The following is a 24,214-nucleotide window of genomic DNA, read 5'->3' as shown; positions in this document are numbered from 1 at the left end:
GCTGTATTTTGTTTTGCTTATTTGTGCCTGAAGTGAAGGGTTATTTATTTTTCCTGTTTTTATGTAAATAAACCTGTTAGCTGCATATTTTTGTGTCCCTGACTTGACTGTTTGATTCTGCACCACCACTTCTATGGAGCTACCTTTCCTACAAAAGGTGATATGCAATGTAAGTACAGAATCGGCTGAAGGGGCTTTGTTATGTATTGTTAGGTCCAGAAATATTTGGACAGTAACGTAAGTTTTAGCATTTTAGCTGTTTACCAAAAAATATTCAAGATACAGTCATATAATCAATATGGGTGTTGTCGGTGTGAACCCACAACTTGCGGTCAAAGGAGCTATCAGTGAAATTGAAACAGATCATCATGTTTAAAAAACAGAAGAAATACTTAATAAAGATAGCTAAAATGTTAGGAGTGCCCATATCAACAGTTTGGTACATTCTAGTAAAAAAAAAAAGAGCGCAATAACTCAAAAAAGGGATGGACGTTCACAGAAGGCAACAGTGGTGGATGATCACAAAATCCTTTCCATGGTGAAGAAAAACCCATCACAAAGGAGAAAAGCCAGCAGTTGGTGATGTCTATTGCTTGCAGGCTTCAGGAAATTATTGCCTGCAAAGAATTCTCTACAAAGTATTAAAAATTAACTTTGTAGAAAAATGGCTGCAATTCCCAAACTTTTCACATGATATATATATATTTTTTTTTATCAGCCCCTTGCAATAAACCTGAAAGTGTACACTGTACACTGGGTTCACACCAGCGTTCAGTCTCCGTACTCAGGTTTACGTCTTCTGCCGGCAGAAGACGGAAACCTGTTACATGGGATCCGGCCGTGAGCGACGGTGAGCGTTTTATGCTCTCTGCGGCAAAACTGTTTTTTTTTTTTAAATCGGACACAAAGTTCTGCATGTCTCACTTTGTGTCCGATTAAAAAAAACAAAAACAAACGGTTTCGCCGTGGAGAGCATAAAATGCTCACGGCCAGACATTTTTCAAACCCATTCAAATGAATGGGTTTGAAAAATGCCTGCAGGTTTCCGTTTCCGGCCCAGTTTCCGGCAGGAAACAGAAACCTGTATAGCAGAGACCCCGGGTGCAGATGTGAATGAGCTCAGTTGTTTCAGTTCATTTCAAATCCAATATGGTGGCATGCAGAGCCCAAATCATGAAGACTGTGGACCTGTCCAAATATTTCTGGACCTAACTGTAGGCAGAGGATGGATACAGAAAGGGCCAATGTCAGGACTCGGCAAACCCAGGCAAGTGCCAGGGCCCCAACCTTCTGAAGGGGCACACTGGGCTGCAGGGTGCTGACTGTGTGAGGTGCTGAGGGACAGAAAGACTCCGTCCTGCGGTAGATGATAGTGAGCTTAAAGGGGTATTCCCATGTACATAATTATTTTTAAATTTGTAGATAATTAAAAGTTAAATATTTTTGCAAATATCAGTAATTAAACATTCTGCAGAGTTTTAAAGATTTTCTCTAAATATCTTGTGGTCACAGTCTGTTGTCTTGATCTGTTGCCAGTGGATACGACCAGGAATGTAAGAACTTTCTAAAGTAAGAAAATCAACCATGCTATCCTTATTGTGGCCGGGATATCTTCTGATACATGTAGTGACCCTGCCTGATAACCCGGATACAATAAGAAAGTCATGGCTGGGTTCCTGACAAATCCCAGACCATAGGAAGTTTCTGCATTAGTGGTCGTAACCATTGGCAACTGATCAAGATAAAAGACTGTCACCACTAAGATGGTTAGAGAAAATCTTTAAAACTCTGCAAAAATTTTAATGACTTATAATTGCAAAAATGCTTATCTTTTTAATTATCTACAAATATAGATATGATTATATTCATGGGAATACCCCCTTAAGGACCTGTGATGATGTCATATGTGGGCGAAGCTACTCAGGATCATACAGAACAATGTGAAGTTACACAGGAAGATGAATCTGCTGGGAACAGTCTGATGGAAGGTGAGGAGAGCAGAGACAGCAAGTGTGAGCAAGAGGGGGAGAGGGGGACATGAGGGTGCATGATGTGTGTGAGCAAGAGGGGGGAATGGGGTTTAGGTCTCTGGGGGGCGTTGTTAGCATATAATACTGTGTGAGGGTCATTGGTAAGCACATAATACTGTTTGGGGGCCATTGTGACACATGCAACATTGTTTGGGGCCACTATGGAGGACATAATACTGTTTGGAGGCCACTGTGGGGAACGTAATACTATTTGCAGGCCACTATGGAGCATGTAATACTTTTTGTGGACCACTGTGGAGCACGTAATACTGTCCCAGTATTGTTTACATGCCGGGCGCTGCGCTGTTCACAATATTCTTGATAACTGCAGTTGTTGGTACTACAGCTGTATCCCTTTCAAGTATCTGAGATATTGCTTCAGCGCCCGTAGCTGCTACTATCAAGAATTCACTCTAGGAAGAGGATAGGGGACCCTGGACAAAAATTTGCACCTGGCCCACAAGACTTTAGTTACGCCAATGGCAGCTGCCCTGGTCCCACTCAGGTACCGCCATTAATATACCGTATTTTCCGGACTATAAGGCGCACATAAAATGCTACGATTTCCTCAGAAATCGTAAGTGCGCCTTATAGTCCGGTGCGCCTTATATATTCAAATAGTATTCGTTCATCTCTAACTTCAATTGTAACTTCTTACAATTGAAGTTAGAGATGCGCGAATACTATTTGAATAGCACGCTCCCATTGCAATGTATGGAAGCGGCAGGCAGACTTTGCCGACGGCCGCCGCTTCAAACGATTCTACCATTAAAATAAGTTCTTTCCTCAGACCACGTCGGAATAGCCTTAAAGGCTATTCGTTTCCTACCTGTTACCATAGCCAGCTGCCGCCTTCTTCCCGAGCTGCGTCCTCCCCTTCTGTGTTGTCTTCTATGGGCCTCATGGATGACGCATGCGCAGTCGGCTCTGGCTGCGAAAGCCTGTTAGAGCCAACTGCGCATGTGTCATCCATGAGGCCCAAAGAAGACAACACAGAAGGGGCGGACGCAGCTCAGGAAGAAGGCGGCGCTGGCTAAAGGTAGGAGACGAATAGCCTTTAAGCCTATTCCGACGTGGTCAAGAGGACAGAACTTTTTAATGGTAGAATCCCTTTAACTCCTTGCGTGCCGAGCGCTTCCATTCATTTCAATGGAAGCGTGCCATTGAAATGAATAGAAGCGGCTGGCACACGGGGGGGTTAAGCGACCGCCGGCAAAATCGGCGTGCCGCCGCTTTCCATCACATATAAGGCGCACCGGACAGTGCTGCACCTTATAGTTCGGTGCGCCTTATAGTCCGGTGCGCCTTATATATGGACCTAGGCAGCACATGTGTGTATCAGCACAGGCGGTCTACTTAAAAGTAAGATACCGTATTTTGCGGTATGCCCATGAGCGCCTTATAGTCCTGCCTAGGTCCATATATAAGGCGCACCGGACTATAAGGCGCTCATGGCATAAGGCATATTTTTTTAGCTTAGTTGTGGGTATTTTAATAGCACAAGGGGTTGTTTGGAGGGGGAAATTATAACTATAAGTTAGGGGGTATTATGAACAAAAGGGGGTCAATTATATAATGGTTATTAGGAGGCATTATGAACATTATGGGGAAATTTCAGCATGTTACAGCAGCATAGTAATACAGATACAGGATAATACACAGTAATATAATACGGAAGTAGACACATATAAGCTGAGAAGAGAAGATGTACTAGGAGTCCATAGCAGCTAAGGAACAGAAGAAGAAAGAAGGAAGACATTATAATCATTAGTTTTCTGTGTGGGGTGATCTTCGCTTGGTCTGATGTAGATTATACAGCCTGATCGCAGTTGGAAGGAAGGACTTGTGATAGCGCTCCTTCTCACACTTGGGGTGAAGCAGTCGGTCACTTACAGTGCTGCCAAGTGCCATCAAGGTCCCATACATAGGGTGGGATTTGTTCTCCCGCATGGAGGTCACCATGGACAGTATCCTTCTGTTACCCGCCACCTGTGCTGGGTCCTGGGGGCTCCCCAGGACAGAGCTGGCCCTCCTGATCAGCCTGTAAAGTCTATTTCTGTCCCTGGTTGTTATACTGCTCCCCCAGCAGGCCACACCGAAAAAGATGGCTGAAGCAACCACAGAATAGGGGCTGGTCATTGATGTAAGGGGTCATTAGGGGTGCAGTATTTATGTAAGGGGAAACAGGGACATACTATGAGGGGGAAATTAATTTAATGAAGGTGGCACTTGGGCTTGTTGCGAACTGAAACAAAATAGCGCTGCAGGAAAAAACGCGGCAGTAACGCATTGTGGCTTTTTTTTCACAGCACTTTTCACTTTCTGCTTCCATTATACCAATAGGGAATCGCTGGTGTTTTCATAGGTATATTTGATATGCTGCAGTCTCCAAAACCCCAACGGTTTTGGAAATCGCAGCGCTTCCTTCACATATTTTTCCACAATGTGTGGATGGGATTTGCTAGAATCCCATTCACTTTGCAGGAACTGTATAATGTCGGGTTTTCCCGCAGTGTTTTCGCCACGTGAGGCCCCATCCCCACTTTGCAGTAAAATAAGATACACGTTGTAATTTCCAAAACAGTCTCGGTTTTGGAAATGGCAGCATACCTACAGAAATTCTGGCAGTTTAGATATAATTGAAGCAGAAAGTACGCAGAGGAAAGTTCTCCAAACTTTCTGTGCAAAGGGCTGCAGGAAGAAATAAAATGCGTCACGGCACCGGTTTTTCCTGCAGCGCTTTTTTGCTGCTGGACACCACGTGAGGCTTAAGGCTTAAGGAGTTTTCCAGCTCATTTATATTGATCTATCCTCAGAATAAAGCTGTATGAGGGGCCATGGTGTCTGTTTATATCACACGCTGTATGTTTATAGTGACCGTGTGATGTAATTCCAGTCTTGTCACATAGACGTGTATAGGACCATACTGTAGTTATATTACATGGCCGCTATGAGATGTATGACACTATGTAAACAGAGAAGGGGTCATGGCGCTTACACAGGTACCATGGTTCATTCACACAGTTGATTCTTCCCTCATTCTGACACCCAGCAGAATGATTCGGAGGCCGCAGCTTGAGACTCCCCACTGGTTAGGCTCATTCATTTGGGCCTAATTAGCGGTGGAAAGCTGCAAGGGCCTTCTAATGCTCTGTATCTACCACCATGAGCGGGGGGGGGGGGGGGGGGTGAGGGACAGAAGGTAAAGAGGAATCTGGGTCTTCCTAAAATTCCTCTTTATTTTCTGATGTGTGAACAGGTTCTATATACTTGTGTGGAATGGACTGTATTACAGGCCACTCAAGTATGTCCGCCTCAGCAAAAAGAAAACCCACCCAATTTTGGTTGTTTTTTTGCTGCAGTGTGCATGGGTTGCTCCAACAGGGACCCACTGAGGCTCTGTCGCCCAAGGGCCCACACAAACCTTGAGCCGACCCTGGATACAGAACCAGTTTAGGGGGCTGTTTAATGCACATAAATGGTATGGAGATGGAGGCTTTCTATTGTATATACAGTCCTATGAAAAAGTTTGGGCACCCCTATTAATCTTAATCATGTTTAGTTCTAAATATTTTGGTGTTTATAACAGCCATTTCAGTTTGATATATCTAATAACTGATGGACACAGTAATATTTCAGGATTGAAATGAGGTTTATTGTACTAACAGAAAATGTGCAATATGCATTAAACCAAAATTTGACCGGTGCAAAAGTATGGGCACCTCAACAGAAAAGTGACATTAATATTTAGTAGATCCTCCTTTTGCAAAGATAACAGCCTCTAGTCGCTTCCTGTAGCTTTTAATCAGTTCCTGGATCCTGGATAAAGGTATTTTGGACAAACAATTCAAGTTCAGTTAAGTTAGATGGTCGCCGAGCATGGACAGCCCGCTTCAAATCATCCCACAGATGTTCAATGATATTCAGGTCTGGGGACTGGGATGGCCATTCCAGAACATTGTAATTGTTCCTCTGCATGAATGCCTGAGGATTTGGAGCGGTGTTTTGGATCATTGTCTTGCTGAAATATCTATCCCCGGCGTAACTTCAACTTCGTCACTGATTCTTGAACATTATTCTCAAGAATCTGCTGATACTGAGTGGAATCCATGCGACTCTCAACTTTAACAAGATTCCCGATGCCGGCATTGGCCACACAGCCCCAAAGCATGATGGAACCTCCACCAAATTTTACAGTGGGTAGCATGTGTTTTTCTTGGAATGCTGTTTCTTTTTGGACGCCATGCATAACGCCTTTTTTTTATAACCAAACAACTCAATTTTTGTTTCCAAAATGAAGCTGCCTTGTCCAAATGTGCTTTTTCATACCTCAGGCAACTCTATTTGTGGCGTACGTGCAGAAACGGCTTCTTTCTCATCACTCTCCCATACAGCTTCTATTTGTGCAAAGTGCGCTGTATAGTTGACCGATGCACAGTGACACCATCTGCAGCAAGATGATGCTGCAGCTCTTTGGAGGTGGTCTGTGGATTGTCCTTGACTGTTCTCACCATTCTTCTTCTCTGCCTTTCTGATATTTTTCTTGGCCTGCCACTTCTGGGCTTAACAAGAACTGTCCCTGTGGTCTTCCATTTCCTTACTATGTTCCTCACTGTGGAAACTGACAGGTTAAATCTCTGAGACAACTTTTTGTATCCTTCCCCTGAACAACTATGTTGAACAATCTTTGTTTTCAGATCATTTGAGAGTTGTTTTGAGTAGCCCATGATGCCACTCTTCAGAGGAGATTCAAATAGGAGATTAACTTGCAATTGGCCACCTTAAATACCTTTTCTTATGATTGGATACATCTGGCTATGAAGTTCAAAGCTCACTGAGGTTACAAAACCAATTTTGTGCTTCAGTAAGTCAGTAAAAAGTAGTTAGGGGAATTCAAATCAATAAAATGATAAGGGTGCCCATACTTTTGCACCGGTCAAATTTTGGTTTAATGCATATTGCACATTTTCTGTTAGTACAATAAACCTCATTTCAATCCTGAAATATTACTGTGTCCATCAGTTATTAGATATATCAAACTGAAATGGCTGTTGCAAACACAAAAATATTTAGAACAAAAAATGATTAAGATTAATAGGGGTGCCCAAACTTTTTCATAGGACTGTATAATACAGGTTCAGAGGAGGACGTTTGCTGTGTATGTGTGTTTATAGTGCTTTAGTTTATAGTGCCAGTTTTTTAGTGCAATCAGAAAGTCACTAAAAAGAGGTATAGTGAATGAATTTGTCTTCAGAACATGGTGTACCATGACTTTGTATTGCAGCTTATTAAAGGCTTTTGACATTACACCATTCTCGCATGTATGTACACATGCCATTGTGGACTCCTTTTTTAAAAACTGGATAGACTTTGAATAACAGAATAAATCATGAAATCAATTCTAAAATGTTTAAATAGATGACCACCCCCTCCCCGGATTCTACAGAGCAATGTAATCTGCAGTGGCTATATGAGGTTCTGAGCTGTGATATTAGAATCTATTGCCTATTCTATAATGATTCAGCTTTTGTTATACCATCAGGAATGGTGATATTACATCCTCGAATAACTGTTAAAGCTGCTGCTAATTTATCAGCAAGAAACTGGCTGACCACAGCCCAGACCTCAACATCACTGAATCTTGAGATTCAGGGGAAGATTTATATAAGTGTCTGTGCTGGCCCTTTAAGAAATTACAAAACTGTTCCCCCTGTTCCAAGCCTTTCCCTTGTGGGCTATTTAACATGTACAAGGGAATGTACCTGAACAAAAAGGTTTCTATCCTGATGGCATGTTGGTCTGTACTGTGCAAATTGATCTGTCTCCTTGAGAGACCAGTTTCTCATATCTTATTCTGTGCTGCCTGCTCTTACCTCTAGCCTGAATTACTATTATTAATGAACTCTGCTTGCCTTGATCTTGGTTTGTCTCTGTTTGTCCCTTTGGTGCCATGCAATGGCATCACTCGACCTGTCTGGGTCAGCTGTTACTGAACAGAGACGGCTCAAAAAGGCAGTAAACTAGTGGTGGCCCTAAAGTGAAGTCTAGAATTCTGTACAGAGAATTGAAGGGTAAATACCGTGCGATAACTTAGTCCAGTGATAAGAAAAGATAATCCTTTAATAGTCCCACCATGGGGAAATTTCAGTGTGTTACAGCAGCATGATAATACAGATACAGGATAATACACAGTAATATATTACAGAAGGAGACACACATAAGCTCAGAATAGCAGAGAGGAGAAAATACAAGGAGTCATAGCAACTATTTCTCTCTCCTCGCTTGGTCTGATGTAGATTGTATAGCCTGACCACGGTTGGGAGGACGGTCCTCCAATAATGCTCCTTCTCACACTTGGGGTAAAGCAGTCGGTCACTGACAGTGCTGCCAAGTGCCGTCAAGGTCTCGTACATGGGGTGGGATTTATTCTCCAGTATGGAGCTCATCACAGACAGTATCCTTCTGTCATCCACCACCTGTACTGGGTCCAGGGGGCTGACCTAAAGTCAGCAGTGTAGAGTGTGAGGAGGAAAGGGGCAAGAACAGTATCTTGTGGTGCCCCCGTACTACAGATCACAGTGTCTGACACACAGCCCCGGGCTGAGGGTTTTTTTATTTAAAAAAAAAAAAACAACTCATACATTAACATCTTTTATCTTAAAAGAAAAACACAATAAGTCCTCATTCACTTGGCTGTAGCCTTGTCTGTCCACAAATGTGCTTTTTATAATGTCATATATATATAAAAAAAAACCTGGACATGTGCACAGTCTCATTGAAATGAATGTGTCTGTAACTGTCCGCAATTGCAGATCCACAATTGTGGACAGCTACATACCCACAAAATACGGTCATGTGAATGGAAAGTTACAGAACTTTCGATGATACAAACCATAGTGGCCACAAACACAGTACAATATGTTCCACAGTAGGCCCCCATACAGTCTTATAAGCTGCACAATAGCCCCACACAGGATTGTATGCTCCATAGTAGCCACCCCACACAGTATTATATGCTACACAGTGGGTCTCCACACAGTATTATATGCTTCACAGTGATCCCCACACACAGTATTATATGCTTCACAGTGATCCCCACACACAGTATTATATGCTTTACAGTGGGTCTCCCCAAACAGTATTATATGTTCCACAGTAGGCCCCCACACAGTATTATATGCTCCACAGTGGGCCTCCACACAGTATAATATTCCATTTATCGCCATTCTTGGCTTTGTCTCAAAAAAACGTAGCAAAATCTGCTACATAAAAAGCGTCCTTTCTGTAACATGATCTAGCCTTAGGAGTAACAGGTAAATGCAGTGAGTTCACAACCGCTGCAGTGCAATTAAAAACTAAAAATATAATAAAAGAAATTAATTGCAGTCATTTGTAAAATACACACAGGTATTGTTTGCAGCTTACCAGAATTCCTTGGAGATTCTGAGAGGAATATATATATATCTGGGATACTGGAATGAATTTATCATATATAGAGAGCTGTTACAGTAAATCTCTAGCAGGTAAGTTCTAGAATATTTAATGTAACATTTCAGATTGCTAAGCATTCAGAGGAAAATAGCCACAGGTTCATATTGATATGAAGACTGCAGTGAGGGTGTATTCACTCTGTATGTAAAGTGTATGTCAGGTATTTTAGAGTATATGTCAAACATATCCCTAGGCTCCCAATTACCTGATGGGGAGCTAAAGCAGCTACAATACACTACAATACACTACTATTCCTACTATAAACTGAGAGCATCCAGTAAACATAACATACTGTATATAGCATACTGTATACTTTTTTTTAATAGGGGTCTATGGGCGTAGGACTATACAGCTTGGAGGTTTTGGGAGAGGGAAATTGTTGGAAAGCAAGTAAACCAATTATAAGTTAATTCCTTAGGTTCTTTTACTGCACAGCGCTTGCAATTGCATTTGGTATTCCGTTCGGGGGTCCCCCTGGCGGAATACCAACGCAGATGTGAGGACTACTATTTCTTGAGTTTGGTTTATATATGATGTATTGACTTTGACACTGGGAACCTTTTGCTATATACATGTTACACATGCTAACACCAACCTGATATGGTTGCAGCATCCCACTACTACTGGAGAAAATGCTTGATGTTCTATACATGCTTTTAGACTGTATTATGTCTGGAGTTTGCCAATGGTGCAGCCAAACCACTGTTGTTTTTTTAACGTGCACCATTTGGGCAGTGGAGTTTTTCTTCAAGATGTTTATGGAATTAGCCAGAATCTCATTCACTTTGTAGGTACTGTAAAACACAGCCTTATCTGTCAGGAACGCCCTTCTGACGGTGAAGAGCTACGGGGCTGGCATCGATAGCTCTTCACCTGGGGCACAGATTGTGAAAGCCGACAGTGCACTGAATTCAGCGCGCTGTCAGCTTTCTAGCAGTATATAAAACCACATGTGCCCCAACTGATGAAAGGTCCTCTTTAAGTCTTGCAGGGGGAATTTCACATCAATTGATATGATAAAGGAGCTATAAGAATGAACTGAGTTCTGAAGGGATGCATGCTCTAGCTCTGCCAGCCCATTGTTAAGGAGCCGCCTCTTCCATTTTGGAAGTTTTTTACACCTTGTTGCCAGTGAAGAAAATTTTTTAGTTATTGTTCAAATTTACTACAGTCTCTTGACTATTTTTCTGCACTACATCATCAAGGATGCCATAAGATCCTATATGTTTAAAGGGGCACACCGCAGAATCACAACTAATTTCTTACCCTGTTACAAGCAACTTTCTCAAAAGCTGATCTCAGTGTCTACTTCATAGTAGATAGTAGGAACACTTTATTTTATGAGTTTTGCATATTTTAAGCACTATAAAAATATTCAAGGATTTATTTCATAGGATGTATTTCACAGGAATGAAGCCTAGTAAATGTGAGCCAGTATTTAAAAACTGGCCAGTGCCTGAGCAGGGAAACTTTAGGTCTCTAAATGTAACCTACACTCATGACAAAGTCTTTGGAAGCTTTCCAAGAGATGCTATCATGGAGTATTTCATTGCCAATAATCTTATAACAGCATCAGCATGGTTTTATAAGGGATCTGTCCTATCAGACTAATCTGATCAGCTTCTATGTGGAGGTAAGTTCCAAGACAGGACCCGGGAGAGGACTAAATATGTGAAATGGAAAAATAATAAGCTCAGTGATGGTAGCTATTAATGGAAAATATTCCGATTGGGTCACTCTTACCAGTTGGGTACTACAGAGGTCAGAATTGGACCCTCTTCTTTTCTTAATATGTTCATTATTGCTTTTGAGAGGACATAAAGAGAACCTTTCACCATGTCTGCCAAGTCCAGCTCCCCACATCATTTAATAGCTGCTGTTTTACTGATTTCCACAGTTGGAATTTTTACTCTAGCCCCAACGTGCCCACACAATAAGCGCTGTTAGTTTTGGTGCCTGATATTCTATTTAGTGTTTGTACTGTCATGTGGGTGGTGTCAAGCAGGAACAGGCAAAGGGCATGATTCTGAGTTCTGAGATTGTCCACCTCTGATGCTCTGAATTACGTCCCTCACTTGTTCCTGCTTGACTCCATACATCTGACAGTTTAAACCCTACAGTACAGTATAGTAGGATGTCAGGCACCAAAACTAACTGCACTTATTGCTTGGAATGGTGGGAGCTAGAGAAAAAAATTCCAACGGTGGAATCAGAGGATTGTGAACTACTTTCCTGTCTGCATGACTCGTGCGGAGACTGTGCGGAAAACACATAGACCCCATTATAGTCTATGGAGTCTGTGTGCTTTCACTGCACACCGCTTACCAATGCATTCGGTAGTACGTTCGGGGGGTCCCCATGTGGGCTCCCCCTGACAGAATACCAATGCAGATGTGAACGAGGCCAGATATTGCTTGTATAATCTTAACTCAGTATCACCATTGACTTTTCTATGATATAATAATGTGATTATATTCCATCACAGTACTAACCACAAAATTTTCTTTGTAACAGGTCTTGAGAGTATGCAAATGCAAAATTCTACAGAAATTACAGATTTTATTTTACTGGGTTTTAATGTGTCTTCGGATTTGAAGAGATTCATGTTCATTTTAATATTGGCATCATACTTAATAACTTTGATGGCAAATACATTAATTATCACTGTAGTTCAGAAAAATTCTCAACTCCGTTTTCCTATGTATTACTTTCTCAGTCATTTCTCAGTCTTGGAAATTGGTTACACCGCTGTTATTATTCCCAAAATGTTGGACGGGCTTTTGGCTTACAATGTCACTATATCAAGATGTGGATGCCTGACCCAGTTTTATTTTGTGTTTTTCTCTGGTACTATTGAGAATGTGCTGTTGGTTATAATGGGTTATGATCGATACTTGGCCATCTGTAAACCTCTGTATTATTCATCAATAATGACCGATTCTTTATGTTGCCAGTTGGCCTTTGCATCTTGGATAACTGGTAGAGATGAGCGAACACTAAAATGTTCGAGGTTCGAAATTCGATTCGAACAGCCGCTCAATGTTCGTGTGTTCGAACGGGTTTCGAACCCCATTATAGTCTATGGGGAACAGATACTCGTTAAGGGGGAAACCCAAATCCGTGTCTGGAGGGTCACCAAGTCCACTATGACACCCCAGGAAATGATGCCAACACCTCTGGAATGACACTGGGACAGCAGGGGAAGCATGTCTGGGGGCATCTAACACACCAAAGACCCTCTATTACCCCAACATCACAGCCTAACAACTACACACTTTACACACTCAATACCACCTCTCTGACAGTAGGAAAACACCTTGAAACATGTGTATTTGGCACTTGCAGTGAGGAGAGCTTGTCACCAGCAGTGAATTTGGCCCTTGTAGTAAGTTGAGGTTGGCACCAACATTTGTTTTGAAAATCAGGGTGGATTGAGCCTCTAACCAGCAGAGTTTGGGCAAATTCATGGTGGAGGGAGCCTCTAAAAACCCCAGTTTGGACCAATTCATGGTGGAGGGAGCCTCTAACCAGCCCAGTTTGGGCAAATTCATGGTGGAGGGAGCCTCTAAAAAACCCAGTTTGGACCAATTCATGGTGGAGGGAGCCTCTAACCAGCCCAGTTTGGGCAAATTCATGGTGGAGGGAGCCTCTAACCAGCCCAGTTTGGACCAATTAATGGTGGAGGGAGCCTCTAACCAGCCCAGTTTGGACCAATTAATGGTGGAGGGAGCCTCTAACCACCCCAGTTTGGACCAATTCATGGTGGAGGGAGCCTCTAAACAGCCCAGTTTGGGCAAATTCATGGTGGAGGGAGCCTCTAAAAAACCCAGTTTGGACCAATTAATGGTGGAGGGAGCCTCTAACCAGCCCAGTTTGGACCAATTAATGGTGGAGGGAGCCTCTAAACAGCCAAGTTTGGACCAATTCATGGTGGAGGGAGCCTCTAAAAACCCCAGTTTGGACCAATTCATGGTGGAGGGAGCCTCTAACCAGCCCAGTTTGGGCAAATTCATGGTGGAGGGAGCCTCTAAACAGCCCAGTTTGGGCAAATTCATGGTGGAGGGAGCCTCTAACCAGCCCAGTTTGGACCAATTAATGGTGGAGGGAGCCTCTAACCAGCCCAGTTTGGACCAATTAATGGTGGAGGGAGCCTCTAACCAGCCCAGTTTGGACCAATTAATGGTGGAGGGAGCCTCTAACCACCCCAGTTTGGACCAATTCATGGTGGAGGGAGCCTCTAACCAGCCCAGTTTGGACCAATTCATGGTGGAGGGAGCCTCTAAAAAACCCAGTTTGGACCAATTCATGGTGGAGGGAGCCTCTAAACAGCCCAGTTTGGGCAAATTCATGGTGGAGGGAGCCTCTAAAAAACCCAGTTTGGACCAATTCATGGTGGAGGGAGCCTCTAACCAGCCCAGTTTGGACCAATTAATGGTGGAGGGAGCCTCTAAACAGCCAAGTTTGGACCAATTCATGGCGGAGGGAGCCTCTAAAAACCCCAGTTTGGACCAATTCATGGTGGAGGGAGCCTCTAACCAGCCCAGTTTGGACCAATTAATGGTGGAGGGAGCCTCTAACCAGCCCAGTTTGGACCAATTAATGGTGGAGGGAGCCTCTAACCACCCCAGTTTGGACCAATTCATGGTGGAGGGAGCCTCTAAACAGCCAAGTTTGGACCAATTCATGGTGAAGGGAGCCTCTAAAAACCCGTTTGGACCAATTCATGGTGGAGGGAGCCTCTAACCAGCCCAGTTTGGGCAAATTCATGGTGGAGGGAGCCTCTAAACAGCCCAGTTTGGGCAAATTCATGGTGGAGGGAGCCTCTAACCAGCCCAGTTTGGACCAATTAATGGTGGAGGGAGCCTCTAACCAGCCCAGTTTGGACCAATTAATGGTGGAGGGAGCCTCTAACCACCCCAGTTTGGACCAATTCATGGTGGAGGGAGCCTCTAAACAGCCAAGTTTGGACCAATTCATGGTGGAGGGAGCCTCTAAAAACCCCAGTTTGGACCAATTCATGGTGGAGGGAGCCTCTAACCAGCCCAGTTTGGACCAATTAATGGTGGAGGGAGCCTCTAAACAGCCAAGTTTTGGGAAATTCATGGTGGAGGGAGCCTCTAACCAGCCCAGTTTGGACCAATTCATGGTGGAGGGAGCCTCTAAACAGCCCAGTTTGGGCAAATTCATGGTGGAGGGAGCCTCTAAAAAACCCAGTTTGGACCAATTCATGGTGGAGGGAGCCTCTAACCAGCCCAGTTTGGACCAATTAATGGTGGAGGGAGCCTCTAACCAGCCCAGTTTGGACCAATTAATGGTGGAGGGAGCCTCTAACCACCCCAGTTTGGACCAATTCATGGTGGAGGGAGCCTCTAAACAGCCAAGTTTGGACCAATTCATGGTGGAGGGAGCCTCTAAAAACCCCAGTTTGGACCAATTCATGGTGGAGGGAGCCTCTAACCAGCCCAGTTTGGGCAAATTCATGGTGGAGGGAGCCTCTAAACAGCCCAGTTTGGGCAAATTCATGGTGGAGGGAGCCTCTAAAAAACCCAGTTTGGACCAATTCATGGTGGAGGGAGCCTCTAAACAGCCAAGTTTGGACCAATTCATGGTGAAGGGAGCCTCTAAAAACCCGTTTGGACCAATTCATGGTGGAGGGAGCCTCTAACCAGCCCAGTTTGGGCAAATTCATGGTGGAGGGAGCCTCTAAACAGCCCAGTTTGGGCAAATTCATGGTGGAGGGAGCCTCTAACCAGCCCAGTTTGGACCAATTAATGGTGGAGGGAGCCTCTAACCAGCCCAGTTTGGACAAATTAATGGTGGAGGGAGCCTCTAACCACCCCAGTTTGGACCAATTCATGGTGGAGGGAGCCTCTAAACAGCCAAGTTTGGACCAATTCATGGTGGAGGGAGCCTCTAAAAACCCCAGTTTGGACCAATTCATGGTGGAGGGAGCCTCTAACCAGCCCAGTTTGGACCAATTAATGGTGGAGGGAGCCTCTAAACAGCCAAGTTTTGGGAAATTCATGGTGGAGGGAGCCTCTAACCAGCCCAGTTTGGACCAATTCATGGTGGAGGGAGCCTCTAAACAGCCCAGTTTGGGCAAATTCATGGTGGAGGGAGCCTCTAAAAAACCCAGTTTGGACCAATTCATGGTGGAGGGAGCCTCTAACCAGCCCAGTTTGGACCAATTAATGGTGGAGGGAGCCTCTAACCAGCCCAGTTTGGACCAATTAATGGTGGAGGGAGCCTCTAACCACCCCAGTTTGGACCAATTCATGGTGGAGGGAGCCTCTAAACAGCCAAGTTTGGACCAATTCATGGTGGAGGGAGCCTCTAAAAACCCCAGTTTGGACCAATTCATGGTGGAGGGAGCCTCTAACCAGCCCAGTTTGGGCAAATTCATGGTGGAGGGAGCCTCTAAACAGCCCAGTTTGGGCAAATTCATGGTGGAGGGAGCCTCTAACCAGCCCAGTTTGGACCAATTAATGGTGGAGGGAGCCTCTAACCAGCCCAGTTTGGACCAATTAATGGTGGAGGGAGCCTCTAACCAGCCCAGTTTGGACCAATTAATGGTGGAGGGAGCCTCTAACCACCCCAGTTTGGACCAATTCATGGTGGAGGGAGCCTCTAACCAGCCCAGTTTGGACCAATTCATGGTGGAGGGAGCCTCTAAAAAACCCAGTTTGGACCAATTCATGGTGGAGGGAGCCTCTAAACAGCCCAGTTTGGGCAAATTCATGGTGGAGGGAGCCTCTAAAAAACCCAGTTTGGACCAATTCATGGTGGAGGGAGCCTCTAACCAGCCCAGTTTGGACCAATTAATGGTGGAGGGAGCCTCTAAACAGCCAAGTTTGGACCAATTCATGGTGGAGGGAGCCTCTAAAAACCCCAGTTTGGACCAATTCATGGTGGAGGGAGCCTCTAACCAGCCCAGTTTGGACCAATTAATGGTGGAGGGAGCCTCTAACCAGCCCAGTTTGGACCAATTAATGGTGGAGGGAGCCTCTAACCACCCCAGTTTGGACCAATTCATGGTGGAGGGAGCCTCTAAACAGCCAAGTTTGGACCAATTCATGGTGAAGGGAGCCTCTAAAAACCCGTTTGGACCAATTCATGGTGGAGGGAGCCTCTAACCAGCCCAGTTTGGGCAAATTCATGGTGGAGGGAGCCTCTAAACAGCCCAGTTTGGGCAAATTCATGGTGGAGGGAGCCTCTAACCAGCCCAGTTTGGACCAATTAATGGTGGAGGGAGCCTCTAACCAGCCCAGTTTGGACCAATTAATGGTGGAGGGAGCCTCTAACCACCCCAGTTTGGACCAATTCATGGTGGAGGGAGCCTCTAAACAGCCAAGTTTGGACCAATTCATGGTGGAGGGAGCCTCTAAAAACCCCAGTTTGGACCAATTCATGGTGGAGGGAGCCTCTAACCAGCCCAGTTTGGACCAATTAATGGTGGAGGGAGCCTCTAAACAGCCAAGTTTTGGGAAATTCATGGTGGAGGGAGCCTCTAACCAGCCCAGTTTGGACCAATTCATGGTGGAGGGAGCCTCTAAACAGCCCAGTTTGGGCAAATTCATGGTGGAGGGAGCCTCTAAAAAACCCAGTTTGGACCAATTCATGGTGGAGGGAGCCTCTAACCAGCCCAGTTTGGACCAATTAATGGTGGAGGGAGCCTCTAACCAGCCCAGTTTGGACCAATTAATGGTGGAGGGAGCCTCTAACCACCCCAGTTTGGACCAATTCATGGTGGAGGGAGCCTCTAAACAGCCAAGTTTGGACCAATTCATGGTGGAGGGAGCCTCTAAAAACCCCAGTTTGGACCAATTCATGGTGGAGGGAGCCTCTAACCAGCCCAGTTTGGGCAAATTCATGGTGGAGGGAGCCTCTAAACAGCCCAGTTTGGGCAAATTCATGGTGGAGGGAGCCTCTAACCAGCCCAGTTTGGACCAATTAATGGTGGAGGGAGCCTCTAACCAGCCCAGTTTGGACCAATTAATGGTGGAGGGAGCCTCTAACCAGCCCAGTTTGGACCAATTAATGGTGGAGGGAGCCTCTAACCACCCCAGTTTGGACCAATTCATGGTGGAGGGAGCCTCTAACCAGCCCAGTTTGGACCAATTCATGGTGGAGGGAGCCTCTAAAAAACCCAGTTTGGACCAATTCATGGTGGAGGGAGCCTCTAAACAGCCCAGTTTGGGCAAATTCATGGTGGAGGGAGCCTCTAAACAGCCCAGTTTGGGCAAATTCATGGTGGAGGGAGCCTCTAACCAGCCCAGTTTGGACCAATTAATGGTGGAGGGAGCCTCTAACCAGCCCAGTTTGGACCAATTCATGGTGGAGGGAGCCTCTAAACAGCCCAGTTTGGGCAAAATTCATGGTGGAAGGAGCCTCTAACCAGCAGAGTTGTGGGAAAGCAGGGTGGAGGGAGCCTCTAACCAGCAGAGTTGGTGGAAATCAGGGTGGAGGGAGCCTCTAACCAGCAGAGTTGGGGGAAATCATGTTGGAGGGAGCCTAGTATTAGCAGAATTGTGCAACGCTTATGGTGGATGAGTATGAGGATGTGGAGGAATTGGAGAGGTTGAGTACAGACATGGAGTTTCATGTTGGGGTGCTTTACACAGGTGGGCACAAAAATGAAGGCTCTATCCAGTGGTGGTTCATTTTTATCAAAGTGAGCCGGTCGGCACTCTCAGCTGACAGACGGGTGCGCTTGTCAGTGATGATGCCACCGGCTGCACTGAACACCCTCTCAGATAGGACGCTGGCGGCAGGACAGGACAGCACCTCCAAGGCATATAGGGCAAGTTCAAGCCACAGGTCCAACTTCGACACCCAATACGTGTAGGGCGCAGAGGGGTCGGAGAGGACAGGGCTGTGGTCGGAAAGGTATTCCCGCAACATGCGCCTATACTTCTCACGCCTGGTGACACTAGGACCCTCCGTGGCGGCACTTTGGCGAGGGGGTGCCATCAAGGTGTCCCAGACCTTAGACAGTGTGCCCCTCGTTTGTGTGGACCGGTGAGAACTTGGTTGCCTACTGGAGGAACTGCCCTCCCTGCCGCCAACGTCACATGCTGGAAACATCTCCATCATATTCTGCACCAATTGCCTGTGGCAAGCATTGATGCGATTGGCCCTCCCCTCTACCGGAATAAAAGACGAGATGTTGTTTTTATACCGGGGGTCAAGGATAGCAAAGATCCAGTACTGGTTGTCCTCCATGATTTTGACAATACGCTTGTCGGTTGTAAAGCACCCCAACATGAACTCAGCCATGTCTGCCACAGTGTTAGTTGGCATGACTCCTCTGGCCCCACCGGAAAGTTCAATCTCCATTTCCTCCTCATCCTCCATGTCTACCCATCCGCGCTGCAACAATGGGACGATTCGAAGTTGCCCGGAAGCCTCCTGTATCACCATCACATCATCGGACAACTCTTCTTCCTCCTCCTCCTCCTCCTCCATTAAACGCAGTGAAGCGGACAGATGTGTGGACCTACTCTCCAGCTGTGACGGATCGGATGCTATCCCTAACTCCTCTGTGTGATCTGAGTTATCCCTGATGTCAATCAGGGATTCTCTCAGAACACACAAGAGCGGGATTGTAAGGCTCACCATCGCATCCTCAGAGCTCACCCTCCTTGTGGACTCCTCAAAGACCCGTAGGATGTCACAAAGGTCTCTCATCCATGGCCACTCATGGATGTGAAACTGAGGCAGCTGACTTTGTGGCACCCTAGGGTTTTGTAGCTGGTATTCCATCAAAGGTCTCTGCTGCTCAACCACTCTATTCAACATCTGAAACGTTGAGTTCCAGCGTGTGGGGACGTCGCACAAAAGCCGGTGTTGTGGCACATGCAGGCGTTGCTGGAGAGATTTTAAGCTAGCAGCGGCTACTGTCGACTTGCGAAAGTGGGCGCACATGCGCCGCACTTTCACCAGTAGCTCTGGAACATTGGGGTAGCTCTTTAGGAAACGTTGCACCACTAGGTTGAAGACGTGGGCCAGGCATGGAACATGTTGGAGTCCGGCAAGCTCCAGAGCTGCTACCAGGTTCCGGCCGTTATCACAAACGACCATGCCTGGGCCCAGGTGCAGCGGCTCAAACCATATTGCCGTCTCATCGAGGAGGGCATCCCTCACCTCGGAGGCAGTGTGCTGTCTGTCCCCCAAGCTGATCAGCTTCAGCACAGCCTGCTGACGTCTACCAACGCCAGTGCTGCAACGTTTCCAACTCGTAGCTGGGGTCAATCTAACAGCGGAGGAGGAGGCGGTGGCGGAGGAGGAGGCGGTAGAGGAGGAGGAGGAGGGGGGTGTTCTTCTCGTGTCCCTGCCAGGAATGTTAGGCGGGGAGACGAGGTACACCGGGCCAGTTTGGGAAGCAGTCCCAGCCTCAACTACATTCACCCAGTGTGCCGTCAGTGAAATGTAGCGTCCCTGTCCGCATGCACTTGTCCACGCGTCGGTGGTCAAGTGGACCTTTGTGCAAAGCGCGGAACTAAGGGCCCGCCTGATGTTGAGTGACACGTGCTGGTGCAAGGCGGGGACGGCACACCGGGAGAAGTAGTGACGGCTAGGGACGGCATAGCGAGGTGCCGCAGTTGCCATCAGGTCCAGGAAGGCGGGAGTTTCAACAAGCCGGAACGCCAACATCTCCTGGGCCAGCAGTTTAGCGATGTTGGCGTTCAAGGCTTGCGCGTGTGGGTGGTTAGCAGTGTATTTCTGCCGCCGCTCCAATGTCTGAGAGATGGTGGGTTGTTGTAAAGAAACGCCTGATGGTGCCTTTGATGGTGCAGGAGAAGGAGATAAGACAGGACCAGGGGAGGATGAGGTAGAAGTCAACAAAGTGGCGGAGGCAGATGAAGTGGTGTCCTGGCTCGTCCTCTGGAGTGCATCGCCAGCACAGTCAGCAGTGGCAGTGGCAGAGGCAGAGGCAGTGGCAGAGGCAGTGGCAGTGGCGTGAACGGCAGGCGGCCTTTGTCCTGCCGTTGCTGCCTGCCACTGATTCCAGTGCTTGGATTCCAAATGACGGCGCATTGAAGTGGTGGACAGGTTGCTCTTCTCAGAGCCCCTAATCAATTTCGAGAGGCAAATTGTGCAGACAACACTATATCTGTCCTCGGCGCATTCCTTGAAAAAACTCCACACCTTCGAGAAACGTGCCCTCGAGGTGGGAGTTTTTCGGGGCTGGGTACGAACTGGAACATCTTGGGAGATTCCGGGTGTGGCCTGGCTTCGCCTAAGCTGCTGACCTCTGCCTCTGCCTCTAGCTACCCTTTTTGGTGCTGCACCTGCCTCAACATCCACACTACTTTCCCCGCTTGACATCCCCCCTGTCCAGGTCGGGTCAGTGTCCTCATCATCCACCACTTCCTCTTCCAACTCCTGTCTCATCTCCTCCTCCCGCACAATGCGCCGGTCAACTGGATGCCCTGACGGCAACTGCGTCACATCATCGTCGATGAGGGTGGGTTGCTGGTCATCCACCACCAAATCGAACGGAGATGGAGGAGACTCTAGTGTTTGAGCATCTGGACACAGATGCTCCTCTGTTAGGTTCGTGGAATCGTGACGTGGAGAGGCAGGTTGAGGGACAATGAAAGGAGCGGAGAACAGCTCTGGGGAGCAGGGACAGTTTGGGTTATTGTTCTGTAAAGCTTCGGAATTTTGGGAGGAAGGAAGACAAGACTGTTGGGTAATAGGAGGAGAGGAGGCAGAGTCTGACTGGCTGCTGGACAATGTGCTGTAAGCGTTCTCTGACAGCCATTGCAAGACCTGTTCCTGGTTCTCGGGCCTACTAAGGTTTGTACCCTGCAGTTTAGTTAATGTGGCAAGCAACCCTGGCACTGTGGAGTGGCGCAATGCTTGCTGCCCCACAGGAGTAGGCACGGGACGCCCTGTGGCTTCACTGCTACCTTGCTCCCCAGAACCATTCCCCCGACCTCGCCCACGGCCTCGTCCACGTCCCTTTCCGGGAGCCTTGCGCATTTTGAATTCCTAGTTAGAAATTGGCACTGTATACCAGTAGTAAAAATTGTGGGTGCACGTAACCCCAATATATTCTTTGAATTCCCAGTCAGACACTGGCACTATATGGCAGTAGCAAGAAATGAGGGTATTTGTATTCCCAATATACTCTTTGAATTCCCAGTCAGACAATGGCACTGTATACCAGTAGTAAAAATTGTGGGTGCACGTAACCCCAATATATTCTTTGAATTCCCAGTCAGAAACTGGCACTATATGGCAGTAGCAAGAAATGAGGGTATTTGTATTCCCAATATACTCTTTGAATTCCCAGTCAGACAATGGCACTGTATACCAGTAGTAAAAATTGTGGGTGCACGTAACCCCAATATATTCTTTGAATTACCAGTCAGAAACTGGCACTATATGGCAGTAGCAAGAAATGAGGGTATTTATAACCCCAATATATTCTTTGAATTCCCAGTCAGACAATGGCACTGTATACCAGTAGTAAAAATTGTGGGTGCACGTAACCCCAATATATTCTTTGAATTCCCAGTCAGAAACTGGCACTATATGGCAGTAGCAAGAAATGAGGGTATTTGTATTCCCAATATACTCTTTGAATTCCCAGTCAGACAATGGCACTGTATACCAGTAGTAAAAATTGTGGGTGCACGTAACCCCAATATATTCTTTGAATTACCAGTCAGAAACTGGCACTATATGGCAGTAGCAAGAAATGAGGGTATTTATAACCCCAATATATTCTTTGAATTCCCAGTCAGACAATGGCACTGTATACCAGTAGTAAAAATTGTGGGTGCACGTAACCCCAATATATTCTTTGAATTACCAGTCAGAAACTGGCACTATATGGCAGTAGCAAGAAATGAGGGTATTTGTATTCCCAATATACTCTTTGAATTCCCAGTCAGACAATGGCACTGTATACCAGTAGTAAAAATTGTGGGTGCACGTAACCCCAATATATTCTTTGAATTACCAGTCAGAAACTGGCACTATATGGCAGTAGCAAGAAATGAGGGTATTTATAACCCCAATATATTCTTTGAATTCCCAGTCAGACAATGGCACTGTATACCAGTAGTAAAAATTGTGGGTGCACGTAACCCCAATATATTCTTTGAATTCCCAGTCAGACACTGGCACTATATGGCAGTAGCAAGAAATGAGGGTATTTGTATTCCCAATATATTCTTTGAATTCCCAGTCAGACAATGGCACTGTATACCAGTAGTAAAAATTGTGGGTGCACGTAACCCCAATATATTCTTTGAATTACCAGTCAGACACTGGCACTATATGGCAGTAGCAAGAAATGAGGGTATTTGTATTCCCAATATATTCTTTGAATTCCCAGTCAGACAATGGCACTGTATACCAGTAGTAAAAATTGTGGGTGCACGTAACCCCAATATATTCTTTGAATTCCCAGTCAGACACTGGCACTATATGGCAGTAGCAAGAAATGAGGGTATTTGTATTCCCAATATATTCTTTGAATTCCCAGTCAGACAATGGCACTGTATACCAGTAGTAAAAATAGTGGGTGTATATAGCCCCAATTCTATTGCTAGGGGACTTGCAGGGTATTTCTGGGGTGAAGGTGGGGGGGCACACCGTTGGAACGGGTATCGGGGTATATATCGGGTATACGGGAATACACTGACAGTGTATTCCATTCAGGATCCTGGGAAAGCTGGGTTGCGGCGATTGAGCCCGTCAGTGCCACGTTACACTGACAAGCTTCTCCCTGGAATTTAGCTCTTACAAGAGCTGTTGGTTGTCTTCTCCTTCCTATCCTAGCCTGTCCCTGCCTACCCAGAATCTAAGCCCTAGCTAGCTGGACGGAAACCTCCGTCCTCGGTGAATTGCAAGCTCAGAATGACGCGAACCTGGGCGGCGCTGTTCTTTTAAATTAGAGGTCACATGTTTTCGGCAGCCAATGGGTTTTGCCTACTTTTTTCAACGTCACCGGTGTCGTAGTTCCTGTCCCACCTACCCTGCGCTGTTATTGGAGCAAAAAAGGCGCCAGGGAAGGTGGGAGGGGAATCGAGTAATGGCGCACTTTACCACGCGGTGTTCGATTCGATTCGAACATGCCGAACAGCCTAATATCCGATCGAACATGAGTTCGATAGAACACTGTTCGCTCATCTCTAATAACTGGATGTCTCATTCCTGTAATGCCAACCATCTGGGTTTCAAAGTTAGATTTTTGCAGTAACAGAAAGATTGACCATTTTTTTTGTGATTTTGGTCCTCTAGTCAAACTGTCATGTTCTGATACAACTGTGGCTGTATGGACTTTTTTTGTGCTGTCTTCTGTTTTAATCCCTAACTGCTGTCTTGTGATCATTATATCCTATACCTTTATTATTTGCACTATTCTAAATATTCCATCCTCTAGTGGCCGTCAGAAAGCTTTTTCTACCTGTGCATCTCATTTTACCGTAGTTAGTATTTTTTACGCTACCATTATGTTCATGTATGTGAGACCGTCGGCAGTACACACATTCTATTTGGATAAAATTGTATCTGTATTCTATGCTGTGGTCACCCCATTGCTTAATCCTATGATTTATAGCCTTAGAAATTCTAGCATTAAACAGGCTGTGAAAAATGTAATAAAAAATTGTAAGTATATTAAGAGCATATAAAAATATTTATTCAAAAGGTTTTTAAGCTTTAACCCCTTTCCA

At 45.9% G+C, this 24,214-nt stretch overlaps 1 protein-coding gene across 1 annotated transcript; it reads left to right on the top strand.

The window, feature by feature from the left end:
- The first annotated feature begins 1,897 nt into the window (after positions 1 to 1,897).
- LOC142203475 (olfactory receptor 6N1-like) lies at positions 1,898 to 24,172 on the top strand. The gene is made up of 3 exons (XM_075274287.1): positions 1,898 to 1,988; positions 12,036 to 12,493; positions 23,675 to 24,172. Exons 1-3 carry the CDS (start codon positions 1,898 to 1,900, stop codon positions 24,170 to 24,172), a joined length of 1,047 nt encoding a protein of 348 aa, XP_075130388.1.
- Positions 24,173 to 24,214: the final 42 nt, after the last annotated feature.

Source organism: Leptodactylus fuscus, chromosome 1 (genome assembly GCF_031893055.1).
Source record: "Leptodactylus fuscus isolate aLepFus1 chromosome 1, aLepFus1.hap2, whole genome shotgun sequence".
Classification (NCBI taxonomy): Eukaryota; Metazoa; Chordata; class Amphibia; order Anura; family Leptodactylidae; genus Leptodactylus; species Leptodactylus fuscus.
The sequence above is the reverse complement of the archived record's forward strand: the minus strand, read 5'-3'. Positions and strand labels throughout refer to the sequence as shown.